Genomic DNA, 23,047 nt, shown 5'->3' with positions numbered 1-23,047 from the left:
GAATTATTTCAATGAAAACCAATTGTCACGACATGTAACTAAGCCAAAAACCTACGTAAAGAAGCTGGTGTATCACTGTCAGAGTCTTCAATTAAGAGATGTGTTCATGAATGGAAATAGAGTTTACAACAAACCACAGAATACAGTGACAGCCAGGGAGACTAGACTTTGCCAGAAAACATGTGAAAGATCCTGCAGAGATCTGTAAGAAAAAATATAACATTTGGGAATTAATTTGGGAGAAGGAGAGAAGCAGCTCATGATGTGAAGCATGTGGAGAATGGTTGAGGCAGTGTTATGGCATGGGAATGAATGGCTGCCAATGGAAGTGGGTAGTCAGTGTTTATTGATGATGTAATTGCTGATAGAAGTATCTGGGTGAATTATGAAATTTACAGGACCATACTCTTGGCTCAGAATTTGTGAAATGCTGTAAAAAGTTATCAGACTGTTTTTCGCAGTGCAAATAATGACCCAAAACATACTACAAAAATAATCCAAGAGTTTCTCAAGGCAAAGAAATTGGATGTTCACAGTCTTCAAGTCAATCACCTGATCTCTGTCCAACAGAGCATGCCTGTCCACAAATAAGCAGCAACTGGAGGCTACAGTCAAGGTCTATCAGAGCAACTCAAAAGAGGAAACAACATTTGGTGATTTCCATGGGTTCTGGATTTCAGGCAGCAATTAGCTGCAGAGTCTTTTCATCCAAGCATTTAAAAATGGCTTTAATCCTTAAGCAGTCCATACAAGGTTTTTGCAAAGAACATTGTATTAAAACTTAAAGATAATAAAGCAAGTGAAAAAAAGAAAGGCACTGGGAACTTTCTGAAGTTGCTTAATATTTTATTTTTTTTAAAACGTATTGAGGCACAATTAATAACAGAGCATGTGACGGGCATCTGCAGCTCTTTAGTAGTACTGTCTTCTGAGGGAGGACACCACCACTGCCAGGAACTTCTGGAAAGCTGCATGAACCTCAGCAGTGAAGTTTTTACCCAACTGGGAAGCAACCACAATGGTCAAGCAGTCACCCAGGAGCTGCAACACAACACAACATGCTTTAGCAATCTTCATTGACACACACAAACACGCAATACTGGGAATCAGTGCCGTCAGTTCAGCATTGCCTACCATGAAATTGTCAGGGTCCACCTGCAGTTTCTCAGAGTGCAGCGTACTCAGCTCTGCATATGTGGCCTTGATGTTGTCCATGTTCGTCACTGCTTTTTCCAGAGCTTCCATGATGACTTTTCCATGAGACGCAACCCTTGGATTTGATGTTATGGCAGCAGCATTGTAGAGGTTTCCAAATCCACCGAAATACCTCTGAGTCCAGGGGTAGACAATCAAACACCTGAGGGAATATATAAATAATTGATTTGCTCTTAGTTCTAAAAGAAGAATCTACATTGTGTAATGCAAAAAATATGCCAGCTTGTTTCATTGCACATAAAGATGATATTCAATTAACCCCAAATTTTGTATGTCAATATAAACACAAACAATGTTTCACCTGGAAAAAGCTGCTTGCCCAACGACTGCATAGTCGATCTTGGAGAAGATGTCCTGGATTGTGATGCGCTCAAAGTCTGTCCACACAACCATTTTGTCTTGTTGATTGTTGCTCTTGTGCTGTTGGTCAGCAGAGCTACAAAGTCACCTTTTAAAGAGTTCTTTTCACTCCACCCAAAGATATGAAACTGGGTGGAGTTGGAGAGTGGGAGTTGGCTAAACTGGTCAGTTTAACGATTCTGAGTTCAGCTTTGATTAACTGTCAAAATTAACCAAAAATCTGTTGGAAACTTTCATTATGGAGTACTTATTCTTATATCTTGGGATAGGCTCCAGCCCTGAGTGACCCCTAACAGTTAAGAAAATTGGAAGTAAGATAATCAAAAATATTTTGCAGACCTGGATAGGAATAAAGAACTGGATGAAGTACAATGAGTATATCCTTTGGAAAATAATGAATTCTAAATTTCAGTGACAAAAAACTTCTTGTTCTTGTAAATAATACATATGTTTTTAAAAAAAATGGACCAGATTCCACAGATTTTAATTTTAACATATGACCAAACCATAGCATTAAGGTCCTGCATTTGCCATTTGTACATGCGTTTAATAAATAAACTTGACAAGGAATTTTCTTAAAGAGGAAAATGACAAGAAAAGAATGATACACCCACACATCCTACAGGCCTTTATTGACTGGCTGTAAGTAGAAAAAAAAATTAATAACTTTGTCTCAGCTTTTGTTTTTTTCTGGTTATCCACAAAACCTTTTCTGTCATTCTCTTAAATATTTTCAGTATTTCTGCCATATTTTAAAACCTGTTTTTCATCCTCAAATTTCTACACCTGATGTTTAACTTTACCTCAATATATCAGTAGCAACTGTCCACTCTGAGCTACATTTGAGCTCCTGTAGAGAACAAACAGCTGCTGTAAAAATTTAAACTGCCCTGTGAGAGGATTCACCTGCTGAAGATTAGATAAGCCTTAAACTGACAGGGTTTTTTGAAGTGAATGTCATTGACATAGATTTTGGTTGTAGTGTTGGTAAATGATAGCCTAAACAACAGAATTTAAATTTTAACCTACACATTAGAACATCCCTGGACTTTCTATGTTCAATTATATCCGTGATAGCTGCTTTCCACATTAGGATTTGGATTTGGTTTTTGATTATCTGTTTGGAAACATAAATTAGCCATTGACTTATTAGTCTAAATATAGCCATAAACATTTAGATGCATGTGTATGTACAGTAAACGTATCTATAAAGCCCTGCTATAAATCCAACTATCTGTCCAGACCCAAATTTGAAGCCAACAGCCTTTTTAAAGTTATAATCATGTACCCATTTTGCTTTTTCTCAAATTATTATTATTAAATACATAAATAGATAAAGAAATACAAACTAACAGGTGACTTGTTGTGAATTAAATGGTAATATTAGACTGATATAAATTCAAAAATTGGAAGGTTACTGATTTGATTTAACTGGCTCTCACTGAAAATTTAAGTTTTAAAATATGCACATTCATTTAATGAAGATGTTTCTTAAGTGAAGCCAAAAAGAAGAAATGAATTCTGATTATCTTGTTAAGTTGTCTTGCCTTATAGAGTCTTTTGTTTGGTATTTGTCTTATGGGAACTGTTACATATCATTTTGAACATGCTCAAATTCCAAGACCTTATCTGTGAGGTGGGTCGGGTGTGTGCATTTCCTGTTTCATATATAAGACCTCCACAGATTGAGCTGAACACAACTCCAACAGCAACAACAGGCAAGATGACCAGTCTTTCTGCAAAGGACAAGAACACAATCAAAGCCTTCTGGGCTAAAGTGGCTGGCAAGGAGGAACAAATCGGCTGTGATGCTGTCTCTAGGTAAATATGGCCCCACACTGCCTACAAAAACCTGCTCCTGCATTTCAGTCTCTTACTCGCTGGCTTGTTCGCTTACATTTTTACCCAGGATGCTGACAGTGTACCCTCAGACCAAGATTTACTTCTCCCACTGGAAGGACCTGAGCCCCGGCTCTGCCCCGGTGAAGAAGCACGGAGCAACCGTGATGGCTGCAGTTACTGATGCTGTCAGCAAAATTGACGATCTGACCGGAGCTCTTCTGAGCCTCAGTGGGCTGCATGCCTTCACTCTGAGAGTGGACCCTGCTAACTTCAAGGTACTGATCATTATTACTGTCATGTTTGTGGGGTGACATTATTTGAGGTCATCTACTTAATAAAAAGTTTGTGGTTCAGTCCCTGACTGTCAAAGTATTCTTGGACAAGATCCTGAGGCATACTGCAATACTCCAGTGTAATCACTGGAGTGTGAATTTGTGTGAATGTTAGAGAGAAAAGAGCCTAGTCATAGAAAAAGAAGTACTTGTATGAATGGGTCAATTAGGCAAGTTGTGTGAAGTGCTTTGAATGCTCCAGTAGACTAGAAAAGCAATAAATATACATCGGTCCATTTACTATGACAGCTTTTACCAAATAAATTTTTCTGTTCTGTTGTGAACACTGATTGAACTACAAATTAAACTCACTCTAACTCAGCTTTCATTTGATCTTAGATAGATTACTGATTGATCTGAATTGATGTTCTCTGGTTACAAATAAATAAATGAAAAGTCCATTCATTTCAATGTGATCATCATCTTTCCACAGGTTCTGTCTCACAACCTCCTCGTGGTCCTGTCCGCCATGTTCCCCCAGGACTTCACCCCTGAGGTCCATGTGGCTATGGACAAGTTCCTGGCTGCTGTTGCTCTCGCCCTGTCTGAGAAATACAGATAAACTGCTTTATGTGCTCGAGTACTCACTGACAGTCTGACTTGTAATAAAAGATCCAATGCAATTAAACTCTCATGGTCGTTTGTGGTGATTGTTTTTAAACAGTTGGATTATTATTGTAGCTTTTACCAGGAATGTTTTTTTTTCTCTTTATGGACTAATTAAAGAAGAGTAGCGATTAATTTACTGCACAACTACACAACTTAAAAATAGAGCATGTGACGGTCCTCTGGAGCTAGTAGTACTGCCTTCTCAGGAAGGCTTGAGCTACTAAGACTCTCCCGGAAGCTGCACGAACCTCAGCAGTGAAGTATTGACCTAAACGAGCAGCAACTACAATGACCAGGCAGTCCCCCAGAACCAGCTATTCCTGTTTTATCGTCATTATTCCGAATTGCTTTCTTCTTCTTCTTCCTATTATTATTATTATTATTATTATTATTATTATTATTATTATTAGCTTGGGTGGATGAATGGACGGAGTTTCGAGGGGGGGGAAAATTATTCTTTTAACCACGCGGAAATACCATGACAGCTTATAGGGTGTGACCTGGGTTGGCGTCTCACGTTTTTCAAAGAAGGGGTTGGGATGACACTGTGAAATATATTCAGTTTTGAAATTCATATTCTGTGTTAATTCTGTGTAGCTAGAATCAAAGTGTTAATGCTAGCTTTTAAAAAAAAAAAAAAACAATATTGTCATGTGCAAAACTATGACAGTGACTAGGGGCGACGAGATTATTTTAGGGTGCACCGCAGTATCTGCCTTGCGAGCCCGGGCCTTGCCATGACAGCTCCTTTATCTAAGGAAAGCTGCCATTCAGAAGGAAAAGACGTGGACCACAGAGGATGTTTGTGGATGAAGGCACATGATCTGCTGTAGTGACATCTAAAGAGGGCAGCCGAAAGAAGAAAAAGGCCAACTACAGCCCAGAGCAATCAGATGGTCTACGCACACCCACCCGCATTGAGAACAGCTCCTCATTGATAGTGTGACTCTGATGTCGTATATAATTATTACTTTAGTTTGGCCTATGAAAGTAGAAGTATGTGTTTTACTTGCTGTTTTTAATCATCCCTAAATTACTCGTGCGCACAGGAAGTCAGAATTTCTAATTTAATGTGTTGGATGAGTGACGAAACACCAGGGAACCCTGCACAAGTTAAAGAGTAAAGGGGCGTGTCCGAGGCGTGTGCTGTCGGAGCAAGTTAAACAGTTTTATTTTATTGAGAATTTAAAAAAAAATACAAGTATATATACCGTGACTAAAGTAAAAGAAATGTAAACATGTATTAATTTCATATAGTAACTGTGTTCTTCTATTATAAAATGGGTGTTGGTAGTGTGGCGGATGACACGCTCCATGCAGCGATTGGTGCGCCTGAATCTGGAGTTTAGCGGTATCTGTCGGACAGCGCCAAAGACAAGTTCTGTAGAAACATGTCAAATGAGACGTGGACTTCAGGGGTGAAGTCTTCCTGGAAGAACATGGCCATGCACAAGATGATGTTGTGAGCAAGAATCTGTATAAATAAATAAATATGGAGAAAACGTATTAATTCATAAATAACGAGAAATACATTAAATTTCAGACTCAGAGTCAGAATACTTTAATAATCCCTAAGGAAATTATGTGGGTTATAGTTCCTCCAAGACAATAACAGTAACATACTGAACTAATTAAATAAAACAATATATTACAAAGTTTATAAAATATAAGAAATAGCTCTGATCGACATTTTACTCTAAACTGTAAAACTTTGTCATTTGTCATTTTACTGTAGAGCGTGTGCAAAAGGCTGTAACTATTGCAGTGTGTACTGTGCAACAACATTATAGCTTTATATACAAAGTATTATTACTTTTAGTATTTTGCTCATTGAGAAATTGTATGGACTTATGAGCAATGCATGAATCATTCCCTCAGTAAGCTTACCCTGAAGTTGGCAGGGTCCACTCTGAGCTTGAAAGCATATAGCTATCTTAGATTGGTCAGACCTCCAACAAGGTCGTCAATATTCCCGACGCCATGATGTTGGCGCCGTGCATCGTCACCTGTGCAGAATCTGGACTCAGGTGGGCCCAGTGAGAACAGTAGGTCTTGGTTTGCGGATATGCAATCAGCATCCTGTAAAACGTAAACGTGATAAGTTATGATAGAGCGAAATTATTACATAGAATGTGGTGCATGATGTGTGCACATCGTCAAAACAGAAAATAATGAAAACCAACCGGCCCAGAGCCTCTGCTCCAATCTCAGGGGCTTTCGGAGTCGCTTTATCCCAGAAGGACCACGGTTTTGTCCTTTCCAGAGACTCATGTCTGCCTTTAAAGGTTTACGCAGCAGAAGGAAAAGTTAACTAAATTCTGGTGAAAGTTGTTTGTTACTATCTTTCTTTATATGGAACTAAATTGCACCACACCCAGTATCAAATCTAATCCACACCTTCCTGTTCGCGTTTAACAAGCCATTTCTAGAGATAAAAGTAACCACACCCTGTTCTCAATTATTTTTAGTCGCCGTGTTATCTTACCCTATCTTACCTCCCGCAGTATTTATAAGGTAAAATAAGTACAAAATAACACCTAACGTCAAATTAGTTAGTAAAATAGCGATGAATGCATTAAAGAACTGATGTCGGTATGAGGTGGCATGCAGTCTAAAGGAATAGTGGCAAAATTGCTAATGAACGAAAAAAAAAACCCTCTATATATTAAAAAGTTAGAGTTAAAAACACACTTGAATATATTAGATGCTCATATGTGCAGGTGCTGAGAAAACTTTAAAAAAATAACAAATGAAGAAAATGTTTTGGGTTTTTTTTTAGCTTTTCTCCTTATGAGCTTTTCTCACCTTCAAAATCAGTTCAATTCTGCCTTACATTTTATCATATACATTTACAATTAGGTTTATTGGTAAATGAATATTCGACACTGAATGGCGTCGAACAATTGATGTCGAGTTGATGGTGTTTTTAATGTTTCATGTTCTTGTCTTTTTCCAGTCTTCGGGCAAAAATTATATCTGACTTATTAAAAGCCTTTGTCTTGGTTCTGATCCAATCAGATGCTGATTGAGAGGGGTGGTAGCGGCCAATTAATAAAGTCCTCCAAAAGGGACCTAAGTTTTGGGAACGAAGACTAATTTTAGCGAAGCTGGAGAAAATCTTATCTCTACCAATATGGTCGAGTGGACAGGTGCTGAGCTCAGCGCGATCACATACCTGTGGGGAAAGAGTTATGGGGCTGAAATTGGCGCCCAGGCCCTGAGCAGGAAGGACTGTGATGGTTGGCCTGGAAAATGCTGTGAAGAACATGGACAACATCAAGCAGGCCTACGCCAAAACTGTGTTATGCACTCTGAGTAGCTCCGTGTTGATCCTGACAACTTCAGGGTATGTGATCTGAGACTTTTTCCACCAGTGATAATGATGAAGCATGCCATTATTATTGTATCCCTTTCATTTTAGGTGCTTTCTGAAATTGTCGCTTTTTGTCTGGCCTCCAAGTTTGGACCTCAAGTCTTCGCCCCTGATGTCCAGTAGCGGTTTTAGATACGGGCGACACGGGCAGTTGCCCGGGGCGGCATCGTGGTGGGGGGCGGCATCACGAGAATCGGTAAAAAAAAATAAAAATTGCTCGTACTCATGCTGCCCCGACATCAGCCAGCGCATACTGGGAATGGCATAGGTTTTCTATCGCCCATGGGAGTAAGGGCGCCCTCCGTTTGCGAGTTGCGCCTGCTGCTTGCGGCACAGGGAGGAGAGGGCGGGGCGGCGGGGGATTCTCTGGCTGGCTGGAGCAGTAAAAATTACCAACTCGCAAAATAAAACAAAATAAAAACAAACAGCAAACACGAAAACACCAGACATCATGATACAGACTTATAATTTGCACCGATGTTTTTTCAAAATTCTATACGCGAAAAGTGTGCGCGAGAGCCCTCGGTGCGCCTGCTCGCTGCTGAAGTCAAAGTAAACTTTATTGTCATCTCCGCTGCATACAGTCCAGTATATAGAGAGACGAGACGACGAGGCTCCAGTTACAGCAGTGCAAGTAAACAAACAATAAATATTTAAGAGTAAAACAAATAAATATGCACTTTAGGACTCTGGGTGAAGGGATCAATAACAATTTAAAATGTATATTTTATATTTTGTTTATTTAACCCTCTGGCTTTGTTAAAAATCACTACCCTTTCAGCTTGTTCGTGGCCAAAAGTGGCCACCTACAGATTAGGTCTGTAATTTTTATTATTTTTATGTTTTTTTGCCATTTTTTTTGCATAAAGCTTTTAAGTAACTTCAGTTCTTTTCATAAATATAAAATTATTATTACTTTTTACATTTTTAACCCTTTAAACACCAGTTTGTTTGTCCACTGCACTAGCTGGAAGACAACCTCAAATCTCGCAATTTTATATAATTGCATTGCTACTGAAATTTCTTGTATTATTAATAGTAGAGTCTGGGGCATGTAATTGATCCACATCAACATTGATTATAATGCATTGTTATTTTTGTGCAGGGAGAGCAAAAACATAAAAACTTCCTCTCAGCTTGTTCGTGGCCAAAAATGGCCACCCCTTGTTTACGTTTACAAAATGCTATAAAATTCATATATATTAAGAAAAATTCCCACTTTTTTTGACATGATTTTTTAGATTAGTACCAGTGCTGTTCATGGAAATCAAAATTTCATTCAAATTCATAATTTTAACCCTTTAAATACCAGTTAGATCACATAATCCTAGGAACTCATAAATGGAAAAAATCACAAAACCCCAATTTTTTTCCAAATAAAACATGCCATCTGATTTACTTTCTAACCATGATGGAGGTTAGATGCATAGCAATAATTAACAGTATCAATGACTTTTATACATCTTTATTTTTTTGTGCAGTGACAGAAAAACATAAAAACTTCCTCTCAGCTTGTTTGTGGCCAAAAATGGCCACCCCCTGTTTACATTTACAAAATGCTATAAAATTCATATATATTAAGAAAAATTTCCACTTTTTTTGACATGATTCTTTAGATTAGTACCAGTGCTGTTCATCAAGACCAAAATTTCATTCAAATTCATAATTTTAACCCTTTAAATACCAGTTAAATCAAATAATCCTAGGAACTCATAAATGGAAAAAAATCACAAAACCCCAATTTTTTTCCAAATAAAACATGCCATCTGATTTACTTTCTAACCATGGTGGAGGTTAGATGTATAACAATAATTAAAAGTATCAATGAGTTTTATGCATCTTTGTTTTTTTGTGCAGTGACAGAAAAACATAAAAACTTCCAAAAATGGCCACCCCCTGTTTACATTTACAAAATGCTATAAAATTCATATATATTAAGAAAAATTTCCACTTTTTTTGACATGATTTTTTTAGATTAGTATCAGCGCTGTTCATCAAGACCAAAATTTCATTCAAATCCAGACTTTTAACCCTTTAAATCACAGTTAAATTACATAATTTTAATGATTTACAAAGGGATAAAAGCATAAAATCCCCATTTTTTTTCTAAATAATACATGCAAACTGATTTATTTTCTAACCATGATGGAGGTTAGATGCATAGCAATAATTAAAAGTATCAATGAGTTTTATGTATCTTTGGTTTTTTGTGCAGTGACAGAAAAACAAAAAAAAATCCCTCTAATTTTGTTCGTGGCCAAAAATGGCCACCCATGTTTACGTTTTCAAAATACTATAAAATTCATATATATTAAAACATTTTTCTACTTTCATTGACTTGATGTTTTAGATTAGTATCAGCGCTGTTCATCAAGACCAAAATTTAATTCAAATCCAGACTTTTAACCCTTTAAATACCAGTTAAATTACATAATTTTAATGATTTACAAAGGGATAAAGGGATAAAGGGATAAAAGCATAAAATCCCCATTTTTTTTCTAAATAATACATGCAAACTGATTTATTTTCTAACCATGATGGAGGTTAGATGCATAGCAATAATTAAAAGTATCAATGAGTTTTATGTATCTTTGGTTTTTTGTGCTGTGACAGAAAAACAAAAAAACCCTCTCATTTTGTTCGTGGCCAAAAATGGCCACCCATGTTTACGTTTTCAAAATACTATAAAATTCATATATATTAAAACATTTTTCTACTTTCATTGACTTGATGTTTTAGATTAGTATCAGCGCTGTTCATCAAGACCAAAATTTAATTCAAATCCAGACTTTTAACCCTTTAAATACCAGTTAAATTACATAATTTTAATGATTTACAAAGGGATAAAGGGATAAAGGGATAAAAGCATAAAATCCCCATTTTTTTTCTAAATAATACATGCAAACTGATTTATTTTCTAACCATGATGGAGGTTAGATGCATAGCAATAATTAAAAGTATCAATGAGTTTTATGTATCTTTGGTTTTTTGTGCTGTGACAGAAAAACAAAAAAACCCTCTCATTTTGTTCGTGGCCAAAAATGGCCACCCATGTTTACGTTTTCAAAATACTATAAAATTCATATATATTAAAACATTTTTCTACTTTCATTGACTTGATTTTTTAAATTAGCACCAGTCCTAGTCATGAAAACCAAAATATAATTCAAATTTAGATATTATACGCTTTGAACTGGGTGTGATTCCCAATCAGCCAGAGTTCACACCCAGTTTCACACCTTGGCTCAGGCGATTAGAGGATCATCAGGGGGTCCCTTTGTCCCTCTGGGGGGGGGGGGGGGGGACACTCCCACCTTCTTGCCATATTGCCAGAATAAATGGTCTGGAAGCTGTTAGGTTTACTTACAGCAGTAGCAACGTCTGCACCTGCATAAACTCCAGGACACGTTTACAAACAGTGTTTGTTGTTGTTTGCGCTGCAGCTGCAGGTTTGAACTCTGCAAAATGTCCTGTGATTGGGGTTTTTTTTGTTTTTGTTTTTGTTTCTAGAGTTAATATTTTGGGTATGGTCTCTTTTTATGAAAAATACAAGAGTAAAAGTGCTTTTCACATGTGCTTCAAAGCTAAGTTTGACTGGGAACCTCAAAGCTCAATATCCTGCATCCACAGGAATTCACTGCAGCCTATGTAATGTTTGATGCGTCATTATTTATTCCAGTCTATCTTGCAAATACATGTTTGTGCTGCAATGTCATGCACAAACACAAACTATCAGATCCTTAAGACCAAACCTATGTCAAAATTGTTTCATTATATTGGTCCATTGGAGTGTGGTAACCCATCAAACGCCCCTAGTGGAAACCAAGAATATTACATGAAATTGCTTGCTTGGCACAAAATGGGCCAAGGATGTCATATGGTGAAAAACATTAAAAACTACAATTTTCATGTGTTGAGTTTAGAATGAAAGCAATTTTACCTAAATATAGTAATATAGTACTGCCAGTAACAAGGAATCAAAAAAGGTGGTTATAATGGGTTTCAATTGGCCACAAGTGGCCACATTCAGTAAAATAGGAACAATGTGGTGTATAGTGAATATTATTGACATTATTAAGGAGCTGATGTTGAAAATTAAAAAAATTTAATAAAATACACACCTTTGGAAAGTTTCATTCCATTTGCATTAACAGAACAAAAATGGTTGAAAACCGAAAAGTGAAGTGGCCACCAGTGGCCAGGTTAGAAACCAGAGGGTTAAAGTCTCACACACAACCCTTTTTTAAAGTTTAAAAAAATAGAAAAGAAGAGGAGTGTAGCGACTTCCACAGTTGCTAGAGGCTTGGGAGGGAGCCTGCCTATTTGCCTGATGCGCTGTCAACTTTACGCAATAATGCGAGAGGTGGAATTGCTTGCTTGTTTATTAAAGTGCTTGAAAAGTTTACAGAGCAATGTTATCGGCTCGCGATTCAAACTCTTAAACATCACAGGCTCTAATGCAACAAGGGGAAACTCGTTGTGCTGCGGTCAACAAAAACTACGGCTACCCAGCCCTCCTCTCTGTCAAAATCAAACCAGTGAAAGACAGAATGACAACGCCCTCTTAATGTCGCCGCTAGCACCCACGTGACTCCCGTTACACATCACCATAGCAACCAAACAAATGAAAACCCAGTGGTCATTAAAATTCAATACATTTAATTATCACTCAAGGAGAAACGAGCAAAAGATACAGGTAAGCAGATGTGTCATTGGATAATGGCAGGTCATCCTGAAACAATCAGAATCAGAATACTTTATTAATCCCTAAGGAAATTATGTGGGTTACAGTTCCTCCAAGAAGAAATGGTAAAAATAGTAACAGTAACAGACTAAACTCCAAACAATATATACAATAATATAATATTAATTAGTCAGTGTCAATTGTTGATTTGTCCTGTTCTCATTGTATGACGAAGTATGATGTCTGTTTAGTAGCCGTTTGCATACTATGCATACTCTCTCCCTCTTCGTGTGTGTGTGTGGGGGGGGGGGGCCAGAGGAGGTGTTCGCCCAGGGCGCCTAACAGGCTAGGACCGCCACTGCTGATGTCCATATGACCTGGCAGACATTCCTCGCTGTGGTCGTCTCTGCCCTGGGCAAACAGTACCACTGAACTTGTGGAATTATAGTTCACATTCATAACAAAATAATTTACAGCAGTGTTTCCGTTTAGCGCTTCGAAGCTGATGCATGTGACAAATAAAATTCCAGTTAAATGAAATTCTCTTTGTGTGATCATTTTCAATTGCATTTTGTTTTTCTACACTCTAATAAATAAAACATTGGTTCAAATTAAAAAAACATGTTAACGTTTTCCACTAGAATTTTTGAGTTAAGCCAACTTCTGGCAGAATAACATTAATTCAAAGCAATATTTTTGAGTATGGTGAAGTAGCTTTTTTGGCCACAATTAAACACATTCTTAAGTAAAATTAACTTAATAATTTTCGACTAGAACACAAAAATTTAAGTTGATCCAACGTGAATTTTATGTATCGTGAAGTTACTTTTTGGCCACAAAAAAAAAAAAAAAAAAAAACACATTCTGAGTAACATGAACTTAATAATTGTCAACAAATACACAGGAATTTAAGTTGATCCAAGATTATATTTATGTATGGTGAAGTAACTTTTTGATCAAAATAAAACACATTTATAATTAAAATGAACTTAACTGTCGGCATAAATAGTATTTATGTTGGTCAAATATGATATTTTGGTTACAGTGTAGTAATTTTTTGGTCCTACAGGAGATTCTATAAGGGCATTTACCTGTTTCCCAGCAGGCTAAGTCGCTCCAAAATACAACCTTGATCATTTGGCTGTGTCTTATAACCATGACTACCGCGTGGGCAGGCTCATGCATGGTGGTGCCTGCCCACAAAGAAGTCAAGGTTCTAAGACCTTAGAAACTTGTCGATCACTTTTTTCCCCAAACGAAGGTCAGCCTTAACATGCGCTGTGTGTGCTCTTGTGTCATGACCTTCAGAAAAAGAAATGGATGTTGTGTGTATTTGTTTGAATGCGGCAGATGTGATGCCAAATACCTGGACATCAGCTAAGGGACTCGTACCTGGTGCTCAGAAAGAATAGAAATTCAGACAGATGTATTCAAATGAGTTAGACCCATTTAATTACAATAACAAACATCACAATTCTTTAACGTGCGTGTGAAGTGCAAGATTTGTGGGCTTCAGTTTCCTAGAACACAAATTGCCCGCTGAAACTTAAGGAACTGTGTATTAAAATTGTAATACAACCTACTACTTGAATCCTCTTTTTTTTTTTTTTACTTTAACATGTGACAGTGAATCAAAACAAAAGATGACAGGCTGCTATACATTAAATGCACTAATTTAAACATAAAATGAGCAAAGCTTCTTTCATTCAACTTTGTCAGCACTCTTACAAAGTATTCTTGATTCTCTTCTATATTTGACTTTTCACCCTCAAGATTAAGGCCAGCTAAAGAGGGCATTACACAAACTTTAAAACACACCAGTACCCTCAGAACACAGGTCATGGGAGAAATTAAACGCATTCCTTAAAAATGTGCAAATAACAGCATTTAAGACACGGCAAAACATTAACTCAGAAGACTTAAGAACAGCGCTTTAAAATTTAGTAAAACACAATGAAGTAGTGCCAGAAATGCAGGAATAAGGTTTTTGTGAAACTCACTCACGAATGGTCTATCAAGTCTGCTCTAGAAAATACCAAACTTAAGATTCATTACTTTAGAGCTGGCTTTTTGTCCATCAAGCTCAAGGCATAGCTTTTGAAATACCTCAAAGGTAAATTTCAGCTGCTTGGGATAGGTAAGGTTCAGAGCGTAGATTACTCCCATCATCAAAGCACAGGATCTGGCAACATCAATCCTCTCCAGGATCTTGGATCCCTCAACAATAATGGTTGCAGGCCCATCATCAATGATAGCAATCTTCATGATTTGCATTGCAAGGTCTGCGTTGAGCTCCTCCTCATCCTTGTAGGAGAAATTAAATGTTAGGATGTATAAAATACATAGCTCAAGCACTTCAGGATGACGTGCATAAGGGAATGAACTACTACAGGTAGGAAAATAAGCTAAAACAGGTTGTCTTTTGTGTTTTTCAGTGATTTTACTTTGTCATTCTGTAATTTTTAAAAGCTAAATTAAACCATAATCCAACGTTTAAAATAAAAAATGTCTTGTTTTTCACAGTTTTGTTTTTCCACTTTGAAAAGAAAATCTAATAAATCATTTTTAAGGGTTATTCCACTTCTAAGTGAAATTTTATCTATTGCCATATTGCCACAGTTAGAAAGTGAGAAACAAGCCTTTTGTAAACAGCACACTAATTCTCCTGATCCGGAAGCAATCCATTTGCTTTAGCAGAGCATAAACAATGGAAGTGAATAGCAGGTGCTAGTATGTTGTGTGCAAAAGTGATTAAAATGACTCAGTAATGAAAACAAATATTTCTTGGGAGCTCAGTAATCATGTTCACGGCAAATGAAAAGTGCAAAAGTAACACGGAAGATTTGCAGAAGCTGATTTAGACTTGAGACTACATTGCAGTTACGACAAACACCGCTGTAAACATCCACTGCATGGTGCATGGATATAACGCAACAGTTGAAAAAGCCTCCAGCTTCCATAAACAAACACACACAGCCACTACTATACAAGCATAGTAAGCTGCAGTAACAATGGATGGGTCTTTGATTTGTTGAAGAAATATTGCACAAATAGCATGTTGGTTTATAGACACTGGTCGGCAGTGGCTTCAACTGCTGTGTTATAACCATGTGGAGGCTTACAGCAGTGCTTTGTCGTAATGTAGTCCCAAGTCTAAATCGGCTCCTGAAAATCCTTCATGTCAATTCATGCTTTTCATTTGCAGTCAGCATGATTGTTGAGCTCCCCAGGAATACTTGGTATCATTATTGAGTGATTTTAATCACTTTTGCACACAAAATGCTAGTACCTGCCATTCACTTCCATTGTTTATGCTCTGCTAAAGCTGCTGCCAGATCAGGAAAATGACTGCGCTGGCTACAAAATTTTTTATTCTGTGTGTTTATGTTGCACCTTATCACGGAAACAGGTTTCTATTCAGCAAATTATGTTCAATGACAATGGCAATAAACATCTTCGGATTGTAATTCTGAAATGCTTTTTTCTTACTTATACATGGCAATAGACATATCTTCACTTAGGGTTGGAATGTCCCTTAACTCATTCAGTGCCAGAGATATTTAGCTTTTTCACTGATTTTGAAGGCTCACAGAATATTTTGTTCTATGACTATGTGAATTCTGAAACCACCATGACAAAAATGAGTCTCTCTTCTTTCAGCAGCAAAAAAAAAATGTTTCTACCTCTGTTATTTAGAAATCTGCAGTAGAAAAGAGAAACTTCCATGACAAAACACCTATTTCTGGATCAAAAGCGTTTTGTGTAAATAGGTTTTTCTAGCAGATCAGTGACTTTGATGTAAATATTTCGTGTTTCAATGATTCATGCAACATCTCAACTATGTTTTACTACTATGAAAGTAAAAAAATCACCTGTAAAAATGTACTTTTGGCAGATTATTTTGTGTATAAAAATAGTTGTTTATAGACAATTTCAACATTTGAAAAATATATAAGAAAAAAGTGACTGATTTATGATTCAGAGAGTCTGTGTGTGTGTGTTACTCCCGCATGTGCACAAGTGAGTGCGCGACTTAGTCTGTTCACCCCCCACCCGGCCATCGGTTCGTCTATCAACAATTTCTGTGTGTTTTATGCAGCAAATCGTTCATTATTCTGGTCCCTGCTGCCTTCAGAAGTTTCTAACAAGAGATACTGGTCAGATAAATCCGGTTCATGTTCACTGGAATCGCTAGAAAAACCATGACGTCAGGCTGCAGACACCTCAAGCTCGAAATGACGAGCTGGATCAAAAATCGCGCCACAATACTCGTTCTCAGTAGAGCCGACTGTCACGCTAGTGGGATTTTATCCATGTAATCAACTCCACCACCTTCTCAATTCAATAAAAAGCTCAAGAGGCGTCTATGGCACTGAGCGTTCGGATTCATTTTGACGTCTAAAGACGTCTATGGCACTGAATGACTTAAATACTCAACCCTGAACAGAAAATCCAATGAACAAAACACAAAGACCCTACAGAGACATGCATTCAAAACTAAACAAAAAATTAAAAACCAACTCAAGTACTTACGCTGTATTGTTTGAAAAGATCCTCCTCCTTCTCTCCAAGATAGACTATGAGGCAGCGAATAGCAATTTCTCTGCGCTTTTCAACTGTGTTGTCCTGATTGATAGAAAAAAATAGATGTGTTAAAAAAATCAGATGTAAGCAGCTTACTTCATATACTGAAAATGATATCCATAATGATATAGCATTTTTTAAATTAAATAATAAAAAAGTTCATTTGGAATAAGGTGGAAAAGGTGATCTGGCTATTCTCCTGAGTTTCTTATTGTTTGGGACCTGCTTACTCTGCACACATTGGGGGGCATGGCTGTCTCACTCTGCGAAGATCTGACAAACGCTGCGCTTGTCACCTGGACATTCCTTCTTCATAAGTAAAAACACTAAAATCAAGATACATTTTGTTGTACTTGTGCTCTGAACTTGTATAATAACAATAAATATCCATTCATTCAATTACAATGTAACTGGCACAGATACAGTCTTCCTCCATGTTATGTATTGTTAACGTGCTTGCGCGTGTGAAACACTTTATGTAAATCATAGAGCTTTATTTAAAAATAATAAACAGTGTATATTGTACAGACGACATATTTTCTTCTTTTGCCCTGCCCTAGATGCAAGTGTAACCAAAATATGAACAATTTTGGAAAAAAATAGTGTTAGTATACAATGGACCTTGTTCAAAGCAGCCATATCAACATTTGACATGAAAAAAGTAAGGCAGATGCAAATAAAGGTCTATTCATAAAGTTATTGATTATACCTGCAGAAGCATGTCCTTAATCTGCCTCATCCTCAGACCTGCAGCTCCTCCTTTTGACAGGGTCAAGGCCATCAGTTTTGGGGTGCATTGGTCAAGCCTGGCCAGAAAGGTTGATTCAAGGCTGACTGTTGTTATCCTCTTAAATTCTTCACATATCTGCAGGGCACACCAGAATAAAATACAACAAGAGACATAAGTATAAATAATTCATAAATGAAAATCCAAATGTGCATTTGTAAACATTTAAATGTATTAGGTGTAAATATATGCATTTCTAATTTTTTTATTTATCTGACTTCAATTTGTAATTTCATCAATCCACAACACAAAAACACTGGTTTAATAAACATTTTATCTCACCTGTACCTCGCTAAAAAGGGCAGGCCAGCGCTTCATGAAGTCACTGATGGCAGGGGCCTCTTTCACTATTTCCTCCCGACGAAGGCTGAACGTCTTGTCCATTTTCTGAGCTCCTCAGATGTTCAATTGACCAAGCAGTTACACCTTTCACTATGAATCCCACATTGCCTTTCAAAACCACAATCTGGATCAACTCCCCAAAATCTGGTAGACCACCAGTGGAACCATAAGCCAGGATTATTCCACTAGTGTACTTGGTGCCTCTGTAACACACACTTTTGGCTATCTGGACACATGTCTCACCAGGAAACTTAGCCTGCAGTGCTTCTTGGATATCCTCTCGCAGCACACTAACATCCATTGTAGACAGTGTTGTAGCCTGTAGTAATGGTCTGACAGCTCTGGAATCATGTTGGTTATAAGCAAGCAACAACTGATGCTTCATGGCCAGTGACAGCAGAATATTTCTAAAACTACGAGTATGTCTGACAACACGCTTGAAAAAGCTGTGCTTTGCCTCAAACCGCATTGTCCACAGTGACACCAGAGGACCATAAGCCCTGATAAGTTCTGGATAATATTCTAGGAAATGGTGTTTTGGAATGAGGCGTTGCTCTGGAAAAACCATGAGAAACCTGTGTTTATGCTCAGATATCTTACTGTCCAGGAAGCAAATGGTCTCCTCTGTGTGCACTTGATTCACAACAAGCTCAACAATGTCTCGAAGCACAAGAAGCAATTCCCATGCTGGGTCAGCCTCAGGGATTTTTGATCCAACCATGAGTGCAAGGCCAATCCATACTTCATGATTCTGAATTACTCAATTCAAGCTTACTTGTTAAAGCTTACTTCAGAAGGTCCCTTGGTATTCGATACCAGGAGAAGATGATGGTTTGAGCCTTTGTCCTGGCAAGAAACACAGCAAAGTAACTGAATATTTCGGTGAGATTCCCACTTTCTTTAGAAGGCTGACCACGTCTTAACTGGAACCCCTAGATCTGCAACGCCAAGACAGTGTATAACACCAGAAAGTCGTGCCTGCACAAAAATACAAAAGATGGTATTTTCAACTGCACCTGTGAGTCTTCAATACAGTGAATAAGTTTCACCTGTCAAAGCTGTGTGAGCTAGAACCAAACATTCAAAACTACATAGACCTGAATACACTGGGTGCTGGAAAGCCTAACGTGGCTTTCCATAGATCAAATATACATAGAGGTGACATGGACTGGGCCAGTCTGTTGGAGCGTGTATCCCCACCGACCGCGATCTTGGAGGGGTCTCCACTCGCCCCCAGTGCATGTATTTCTACTGAGGAATGTGTTAACTCAAAAAAATAAATAAATAAATAAAAAAATAAAAATTATATATATATATATATATATATATATATATATATATATATATATATATATATATATATACACACATATATAGTTTTTTTTTATCAACAAAAGCAAACATAAGGTGTGGCATGACAGGACAGAATCATTTCTGACAGTAAATACGAAAAAAAAAACAAAAAACTTTTTTATACACAAGCTACAATGTCAATAATCCCACTTGATCTGTTTTCATTTCATTCTCCAAAACCAAATTGGAATCAATGCTGAGTCAGCAGCTATGGTCATTTTTGTGCACCCTAGTGTTGCAAAAACTGGCATACTACTGAAACCATATGTGGGATTATTGACCTTTCTTGCCTTATCTGTTTGGAAAAATATTTAAACATTTTCCTTATTTACCATGGGTGAATACATTCCTCAGTAGAAAAAATGCACTGGCGGCGAATGGGGACCCAACCAAGATGGCGGCCCGCTATTGATTTTTTCTTACTTTCAAACTTTATTGAGGCATATCAATGTTACAGCCAGTGCCAATGCACGTCGCCTCTACGTCTCTACAAAACACGGAAAGTCTCCCAAAAATTAGGGACAGCTAACTACCCTACCATATGCGGCACAGTGCACTTAAGTCTGGTCTTTTACCTGTGAAAATAGGCCGAGCAGCCGGTGAAGAACCGCTCTTAGCGGTCAACAGACACACCGGACTAATGGCGACCGCACTTCCTGCGCAGAAGCCAATGGGGTTGAACTTCACCCCGTAACGTTACGAAAATTTAGAAGCGTTTCTTAACAATTACTAACATAAAATGCTTCCCTTCAAAAAATAAATTTCACATTTCAAAAATAAAATCACAGTGAACACAACTTAGCTTGGCTAGCTACGTTAGCATAGTAGTTTGCGCCGGGGCTAACAACGTCCGCTATCTTTTAAAAATTATAAGATAATTACAGTGGTCTGCATTAGAGTAACGTCAGTGTTAAATTTTCCAAAAAGAGCCCAACAATTTATGCTATCGCGGAATTAGCTGCTGTGTGTATATTAAAACACACAAACGCGGGGGCAAGCTAAGATGTATGTTACGTCGTTGTTTTAAAGTAAACTAACAAAATCCAGAGCGACTGCAAATATATGTAATTTCGCATAAAATTACTCACCGTTCGCGACGAACACAGCTCTTGATAAACCTTGAACACGTGCTGTTGAATATGTCCGCTTGAGTAGAAGAAGGGAACTGTGAGCTGTTTACACGTCATCAAGTTGTATTTTACATCGACAGAACTTAAAATTATATTTTTTTTGATTAAAAGAAGATTTTAAATTCAGACAAATCACGATTATATATTGAGTAAAGAGGCATAATTTATGTGTCACCCGAACTCAATAAAATAAAAATTTTAATTAGGAAGTCTAACAGTATTTATGAACTTGATTTTTCATTTCACAACAACATATATATGTAAGTAATGACTAAAGGTACTATTAATTACTTTTTAGAGTGTACTCAAGCCTTCCAAGAGCAGATTTTTACAAGTGATTGTGCAGTTATATTGAAAATGTTCATGATAGTAATAATAATATTAGTAATATTAATAAGGGTGGTGTCGTTTCTTTATGACTCAGCCAGTAAGTTGTAGTTAGAATTATCCATCTTGTATTATCTGAACTTAAAACCTCCTAAGCTCATTCTTATAAAAGCGTCTATATTTTACTTCTTATCTTTGCAAAGGGTGACGCTGCCGGTTTCTATTTTGTCCGTTTCAAAATGTGCACTTTGATATAAATGGGTGAGGTCGCGTGACATTATTGATAACAGTGCATCAAAAATACTGTTGGTTATAGTTGTGGACCATGATAAAGGATTTGAAATATTGTGTACATTACACATTACATTAGGTTGCACTGTCCACTTTCTGCTGTAACATAACAAATTCCCCTCGTGTGGGGCTAATAAAGGTTATCTAATCCTATTTTATTAAATTCTTTTAATCCAAGAATCCAAAAAGGGTTTATTCCACGTGTTCGGTAAGATAAGCAGGAAATGGATATGTATTAGAAGAAAAAAAAAGCTTATTTTGTATAATTATATACAATGTTCATTACTTATGTGTTCAGAGAAAAGTATATAAAATGCCAAATCAAACTTTTTAATATCACGCCATGCTTAATGAATGAAATCCTTGTATACACATCAGTATTTACTGCCCATTTAAGCAAAGCTTTGGGATAATTCCTCCACTATAAAGTAAAACGAATATTTAGTGCAAAATGTTAGAAGGTTAAATTTGCATTTAACACAACTGTATGTTCATTTCTGATTGAATTTTCTCTTTTCCTATGCTCCCACACCCTCTTCTGTCACTACAATATTATTATTTTAATTTCTTAACACACCCCTGCAATTATGTCAAAAGTGAATAGTGTAGGGATGCAGACAAAGAAGAAAGGACCAGCTTCCAGTGTTTATTATATTTATTAACGGAGCCCTGCCATTTTAAGAGGTTTTATTGACATTACTGTAGATTACAGGCTTCATAGGGGCTCCGGAGTTGCCGGATTTTAGCGGTATTTCTCAGACAGAGCGAGAGCCAAGTTCTGGAGGAACTTGTCAACGGAGAGGTGGACTTCGGGAGTGAAGTCTCCGGGGAAGAACATGCCCATGCACAAGATGATGTTGTGAGCAAGGATCTGTGAGGCAAAAAACACATGCATATGTTAGGTCGAAAAGTCTATATTGCCTCTTGACTAATGGTAATCTCTGTCTACAACGTGATCATTGTTGCGTGGATATTACTGTGTGAGTTTACCCTGAAGTTGGCAGGGTCCACTCTGAGCTTGAAAGCGTGGAGCTCGCTGAGGGCAGACAGACCTCCAGTAAGGTCGTCAATCTTTGACACAGCGTCTCCAATGGCCGACATGATGGTGGCACCATGCTTTTTCACCTGCGCAGAGCTTGGACTCAGATCGGACCAGTGAGAAAAGTAGGTCTTGGTCTGGGGATAAGCAGTCAGCATCCTGTAAAACATAAATTCAAATGATGGAAATATGAATAAGCACTTACTAATGAATAAAAGTATGAATGAATGAAGAATGAAAAGAAAAGGGCAAAATACAACCTCACTAGAGCCTCTCCTCCAATCTCAGTTGTCTTCGGGGCCACTTTGACCCAGAAGTTCCTCACCACGGCCTTGTCCTTTGCAGAGAGACTCATGTCTGCGTTTTCTTCAGTTGTCTTCTGAACTGAAAGAAAATGTGTTGACTATTTGTCACTATCATTTTTATATAACACCAAAATGGACCACACCCAGCATCACATTTAAACCACACCTCTGCGATAAAGAAAAAAATCCAGAAGTTTCCAAGGTATTTCTTGAGATAAAAGTTAACGCCCCTCCTTGTTTTTAAGATATGACTTATTTTGTTGGGGAAAAAACTAATATATTTATCCATTAAAGAAATTATTAAATAGCAAGAGGTTGTTGAAAAAGCAATGTGATATTTTATAAAATAATGTCCAAAATGTAAAATATGAAACAAGTGGCAAATAATCTCTCGCTGCCAAACGCTCGTTGGGTCTTAAACGAGAATTAGAGAATTAGATGACAACATAAGCACTCACAGAATGACACCACATA

General features: G+C 37.3%; 4 protein-coding genes and 2 pseudogenes across 6 annotated transcripts; 2 read left to right on the top strand and 4 right to left on the bottom strand.

Annotated features, from left to right (window-relative positions):
• Positions 1–825: 825 nt before the first annotated feature.
• LOC146519823 (hemoglobin subunit beta-like) lies at positions 826–3,305 on the bottom strand. The gene is made up of 4 exons (XM_085157937.1): positions 3,200–3,305; positions 1,517–1,635; positions 1,135–1,357; positions 826–1,041 (listed from the first exon to the last, which is right to left on the bottom strand). The coding sequence occupies exons 2-4, from the start codon at positions 1,606–1,608 to the stop codon at positions 913–915; spliced, it is 444 nt and encodes a 147-aa protein (XP_085014063.1). The 5' UTR covers positions 1,609–1,635; positions 3,200–3,305; the 3' UTR covers positions 826–912.
• Positions 3,182–5,255, top strand: LOC146519822 (hemoglobin embryonic subunit alpha-like). Its single transcript, XM_085157931.1, has 3 exons — positions 3,182–3,396; positions 3,485–3,692; positions 4,183–5,255. Exons 1-3 carry the CDS (start codon positions 3,182–3,184, stop codon positions 4,309–4,311), a joined length of 552 nt encoding a protein of 183 aa, XP_085014057.1. The 3' UTR covers positions 4,312–5,255.
• Positions 5,256–5,505: 250 nt separating this feature from the next.
• On the bottom strand, positions 5,506–6,781 carry LOC146519821 (hemoglobin subunit alpha-A-like; annotated as a pseudogene). Its single transcript, XR_014873784.1, has 4 exons — positions 6,775–6,781; positions 6,542–6,624; positions 6,246–6,437; positions 5,506–5,832 (listed from the first exon to the last, which is right to left on the bottom strand). The product of XR_014873784.1 is annotated as a hemoglobin subunit alpha-A-like (transcript).
• Positions 6,782–6,861: 80 nt separating this feature from the next.
• On the top strand, positions 6,862–12,955 carry LOC146519820 (hemoglobin subunit beta-A-like; annotated as a pseudogene). The gene is made up of 3 exons (XR_014873862.1): positions 6,862–7,704; positions 7,780–7,832; positions 12,769–12,955. The product of XR_014873862.1 is annotated as a hemoglobin subunit beta-A-like (transcript).
• Positions 12,956–13,268: 313 nt separating this feature from the next.
• Positions 13,269–20,882, bottom strand: LOC146519819 (uncharacterized). Its single transcript, XM_085157930.1, has 5 exons — positions 20,570–20,882; positions 18,069–19,106; positions 17,709–17,864; positions 16,949–17,041; positions 13,269–14,719 (listed from the first exon to the last, which is right to left on the bottom strand). The coding sequence occupies exons 2-5, from the start codon at positions 18,168–18,170 to the stop codon at positions 14,441–14,443; spliced, it is 630 nt and encodes a 209-aa protein (XP_085014056.1). The 5' UTR covers positions 18,171–19,106; positions 20,570–20,882; the 3' UTR covers positions 13,269–14,440.
• A 984-nt stretch (positions 20,883–21,866) lies between these two features.
• On the bottom strand, positions 21,867–22,677 carry LOC146519818 (hemoglobin subunit alpha-A-like). Its single transcript, XM_085157945.1, has 3 exons — positions 22,529–22,677; positions 22,220–22,427; positions 21,867–22,100 (listed from the first exon to the last, which is right to left on the bottom strand). Exons 1-3 carry the CDS (start codon positions 22,621–22,623, stop codon positions 21,972–21,974), a joined length of 432 nt encoding a protein of 143 aa, XP_085014071.1. The 5' UTR covers positions 22,624–22,677; the 3' UTR covers positions 21,867–21,971.
• Positions 22,678–23,047: the final 370 nt, after the last annotated feature.

Source organism: Neolamprologus multifasciatus, chromosome 4 (assembly GCF_963576455.1).
Source record: "Neolamprologus multifasciatus chromosome 4, fNeoMul1.2, whole genome shotgun sequence".
NCBI lineage: Eukaryota > Metazoa > Chordata > Actinopteri > Cichliformes > Cichlidae > Neolamprologus > Neolamprologus multifasciatus.
This window is presented reverse-complemented; position numbering and strand designations above follow the sequence as displayed.

Bases quoted from the DNA above. Each gene is read 5' to 3' on its own strand.
- LOC146519823 (XM_085157937.1), bottom strand. From the start codon at position 1,608: ATGGTTGTGTGGACAGACTTTGAGCGCATCACAATCCAGGACATCTTC. The intron at 1,358-1,516 runs GTGAAACATTGT...ATATTCCCTCAG, and splicing joins GGGCAAGCAGCTTTTTCCAG to GTGTTTGATTGTCTACCCCT. The intron at 1,042-1,134 runs GTAGGCAATGCT...GTTGTGTTGCAG, and splicing joins TGGACCCTGACAATTTCATG to CTCCTGGGTGACTGCTTGAC.
- LOC146519822 (XM_085157931.1), top strand. From the start codon at position 3,182: ATGCTCAAATTCCAAGACCTTATCTGTGAGGTGGGTCGGGTGTGTGCA. The intron at 3,397-3,484 runs GTAAATATGGCC...ATTTTTACCCAG, and splicing joins GGCTGTGATGCTGTCTCTAG to GATGCTGACAGTGTACCCTC. The intron at 3,693-4,182 runs GTACTGATCATT...ATCTTTCCACAG, and splicing joins TGGACCCTGCTAACTTCAAG to GTTCTGTCTCACAACCTCCT.
- LOC146519819 (XM_085157930.1), bottom strand. From the start codon at position 18,170: ATGGACAAGACGTTCAGCCTTCGTCGGGAGGAAATAGTGAAAGAGGCC. The intron at 17,042-17,708 runs GTATAATCAATA...TCTATCAATCAG, and splicing joins TTAAGGACATGCTTCTGCAG to GACAACACAGTTGAAAAGCG. The intron at 14,720-16,948 runs GTAAGTACTTGA...TTCTCCTACAAG, and splicing joins ATCTTTTCAAACAATACAGC to GATGAGGAGGAGCTCAACGC.
- LOC146519818 (XM_085157945.1), bottom strand. From the start codon at position 22,623: ATGAGTCTCTCTGCAAAGGACAAGGCCGTGGTGAGGAACTTCTGGGTC. The intron at 22,428-22,528 runs GTTGTATTTTGC...TATGTTTTACAG, and splicing joins GGAGGAGAGGCTCTAGTGAG to GATGCTGACTGCTTATCCCC. The intron at 22,101-22,219 runs GTAAACTCACAC...TTTGCCTCACAG, and splicing joins TGGACCCTGCCAACTTCAGG to ATCCTTGCTCACAACATCAT.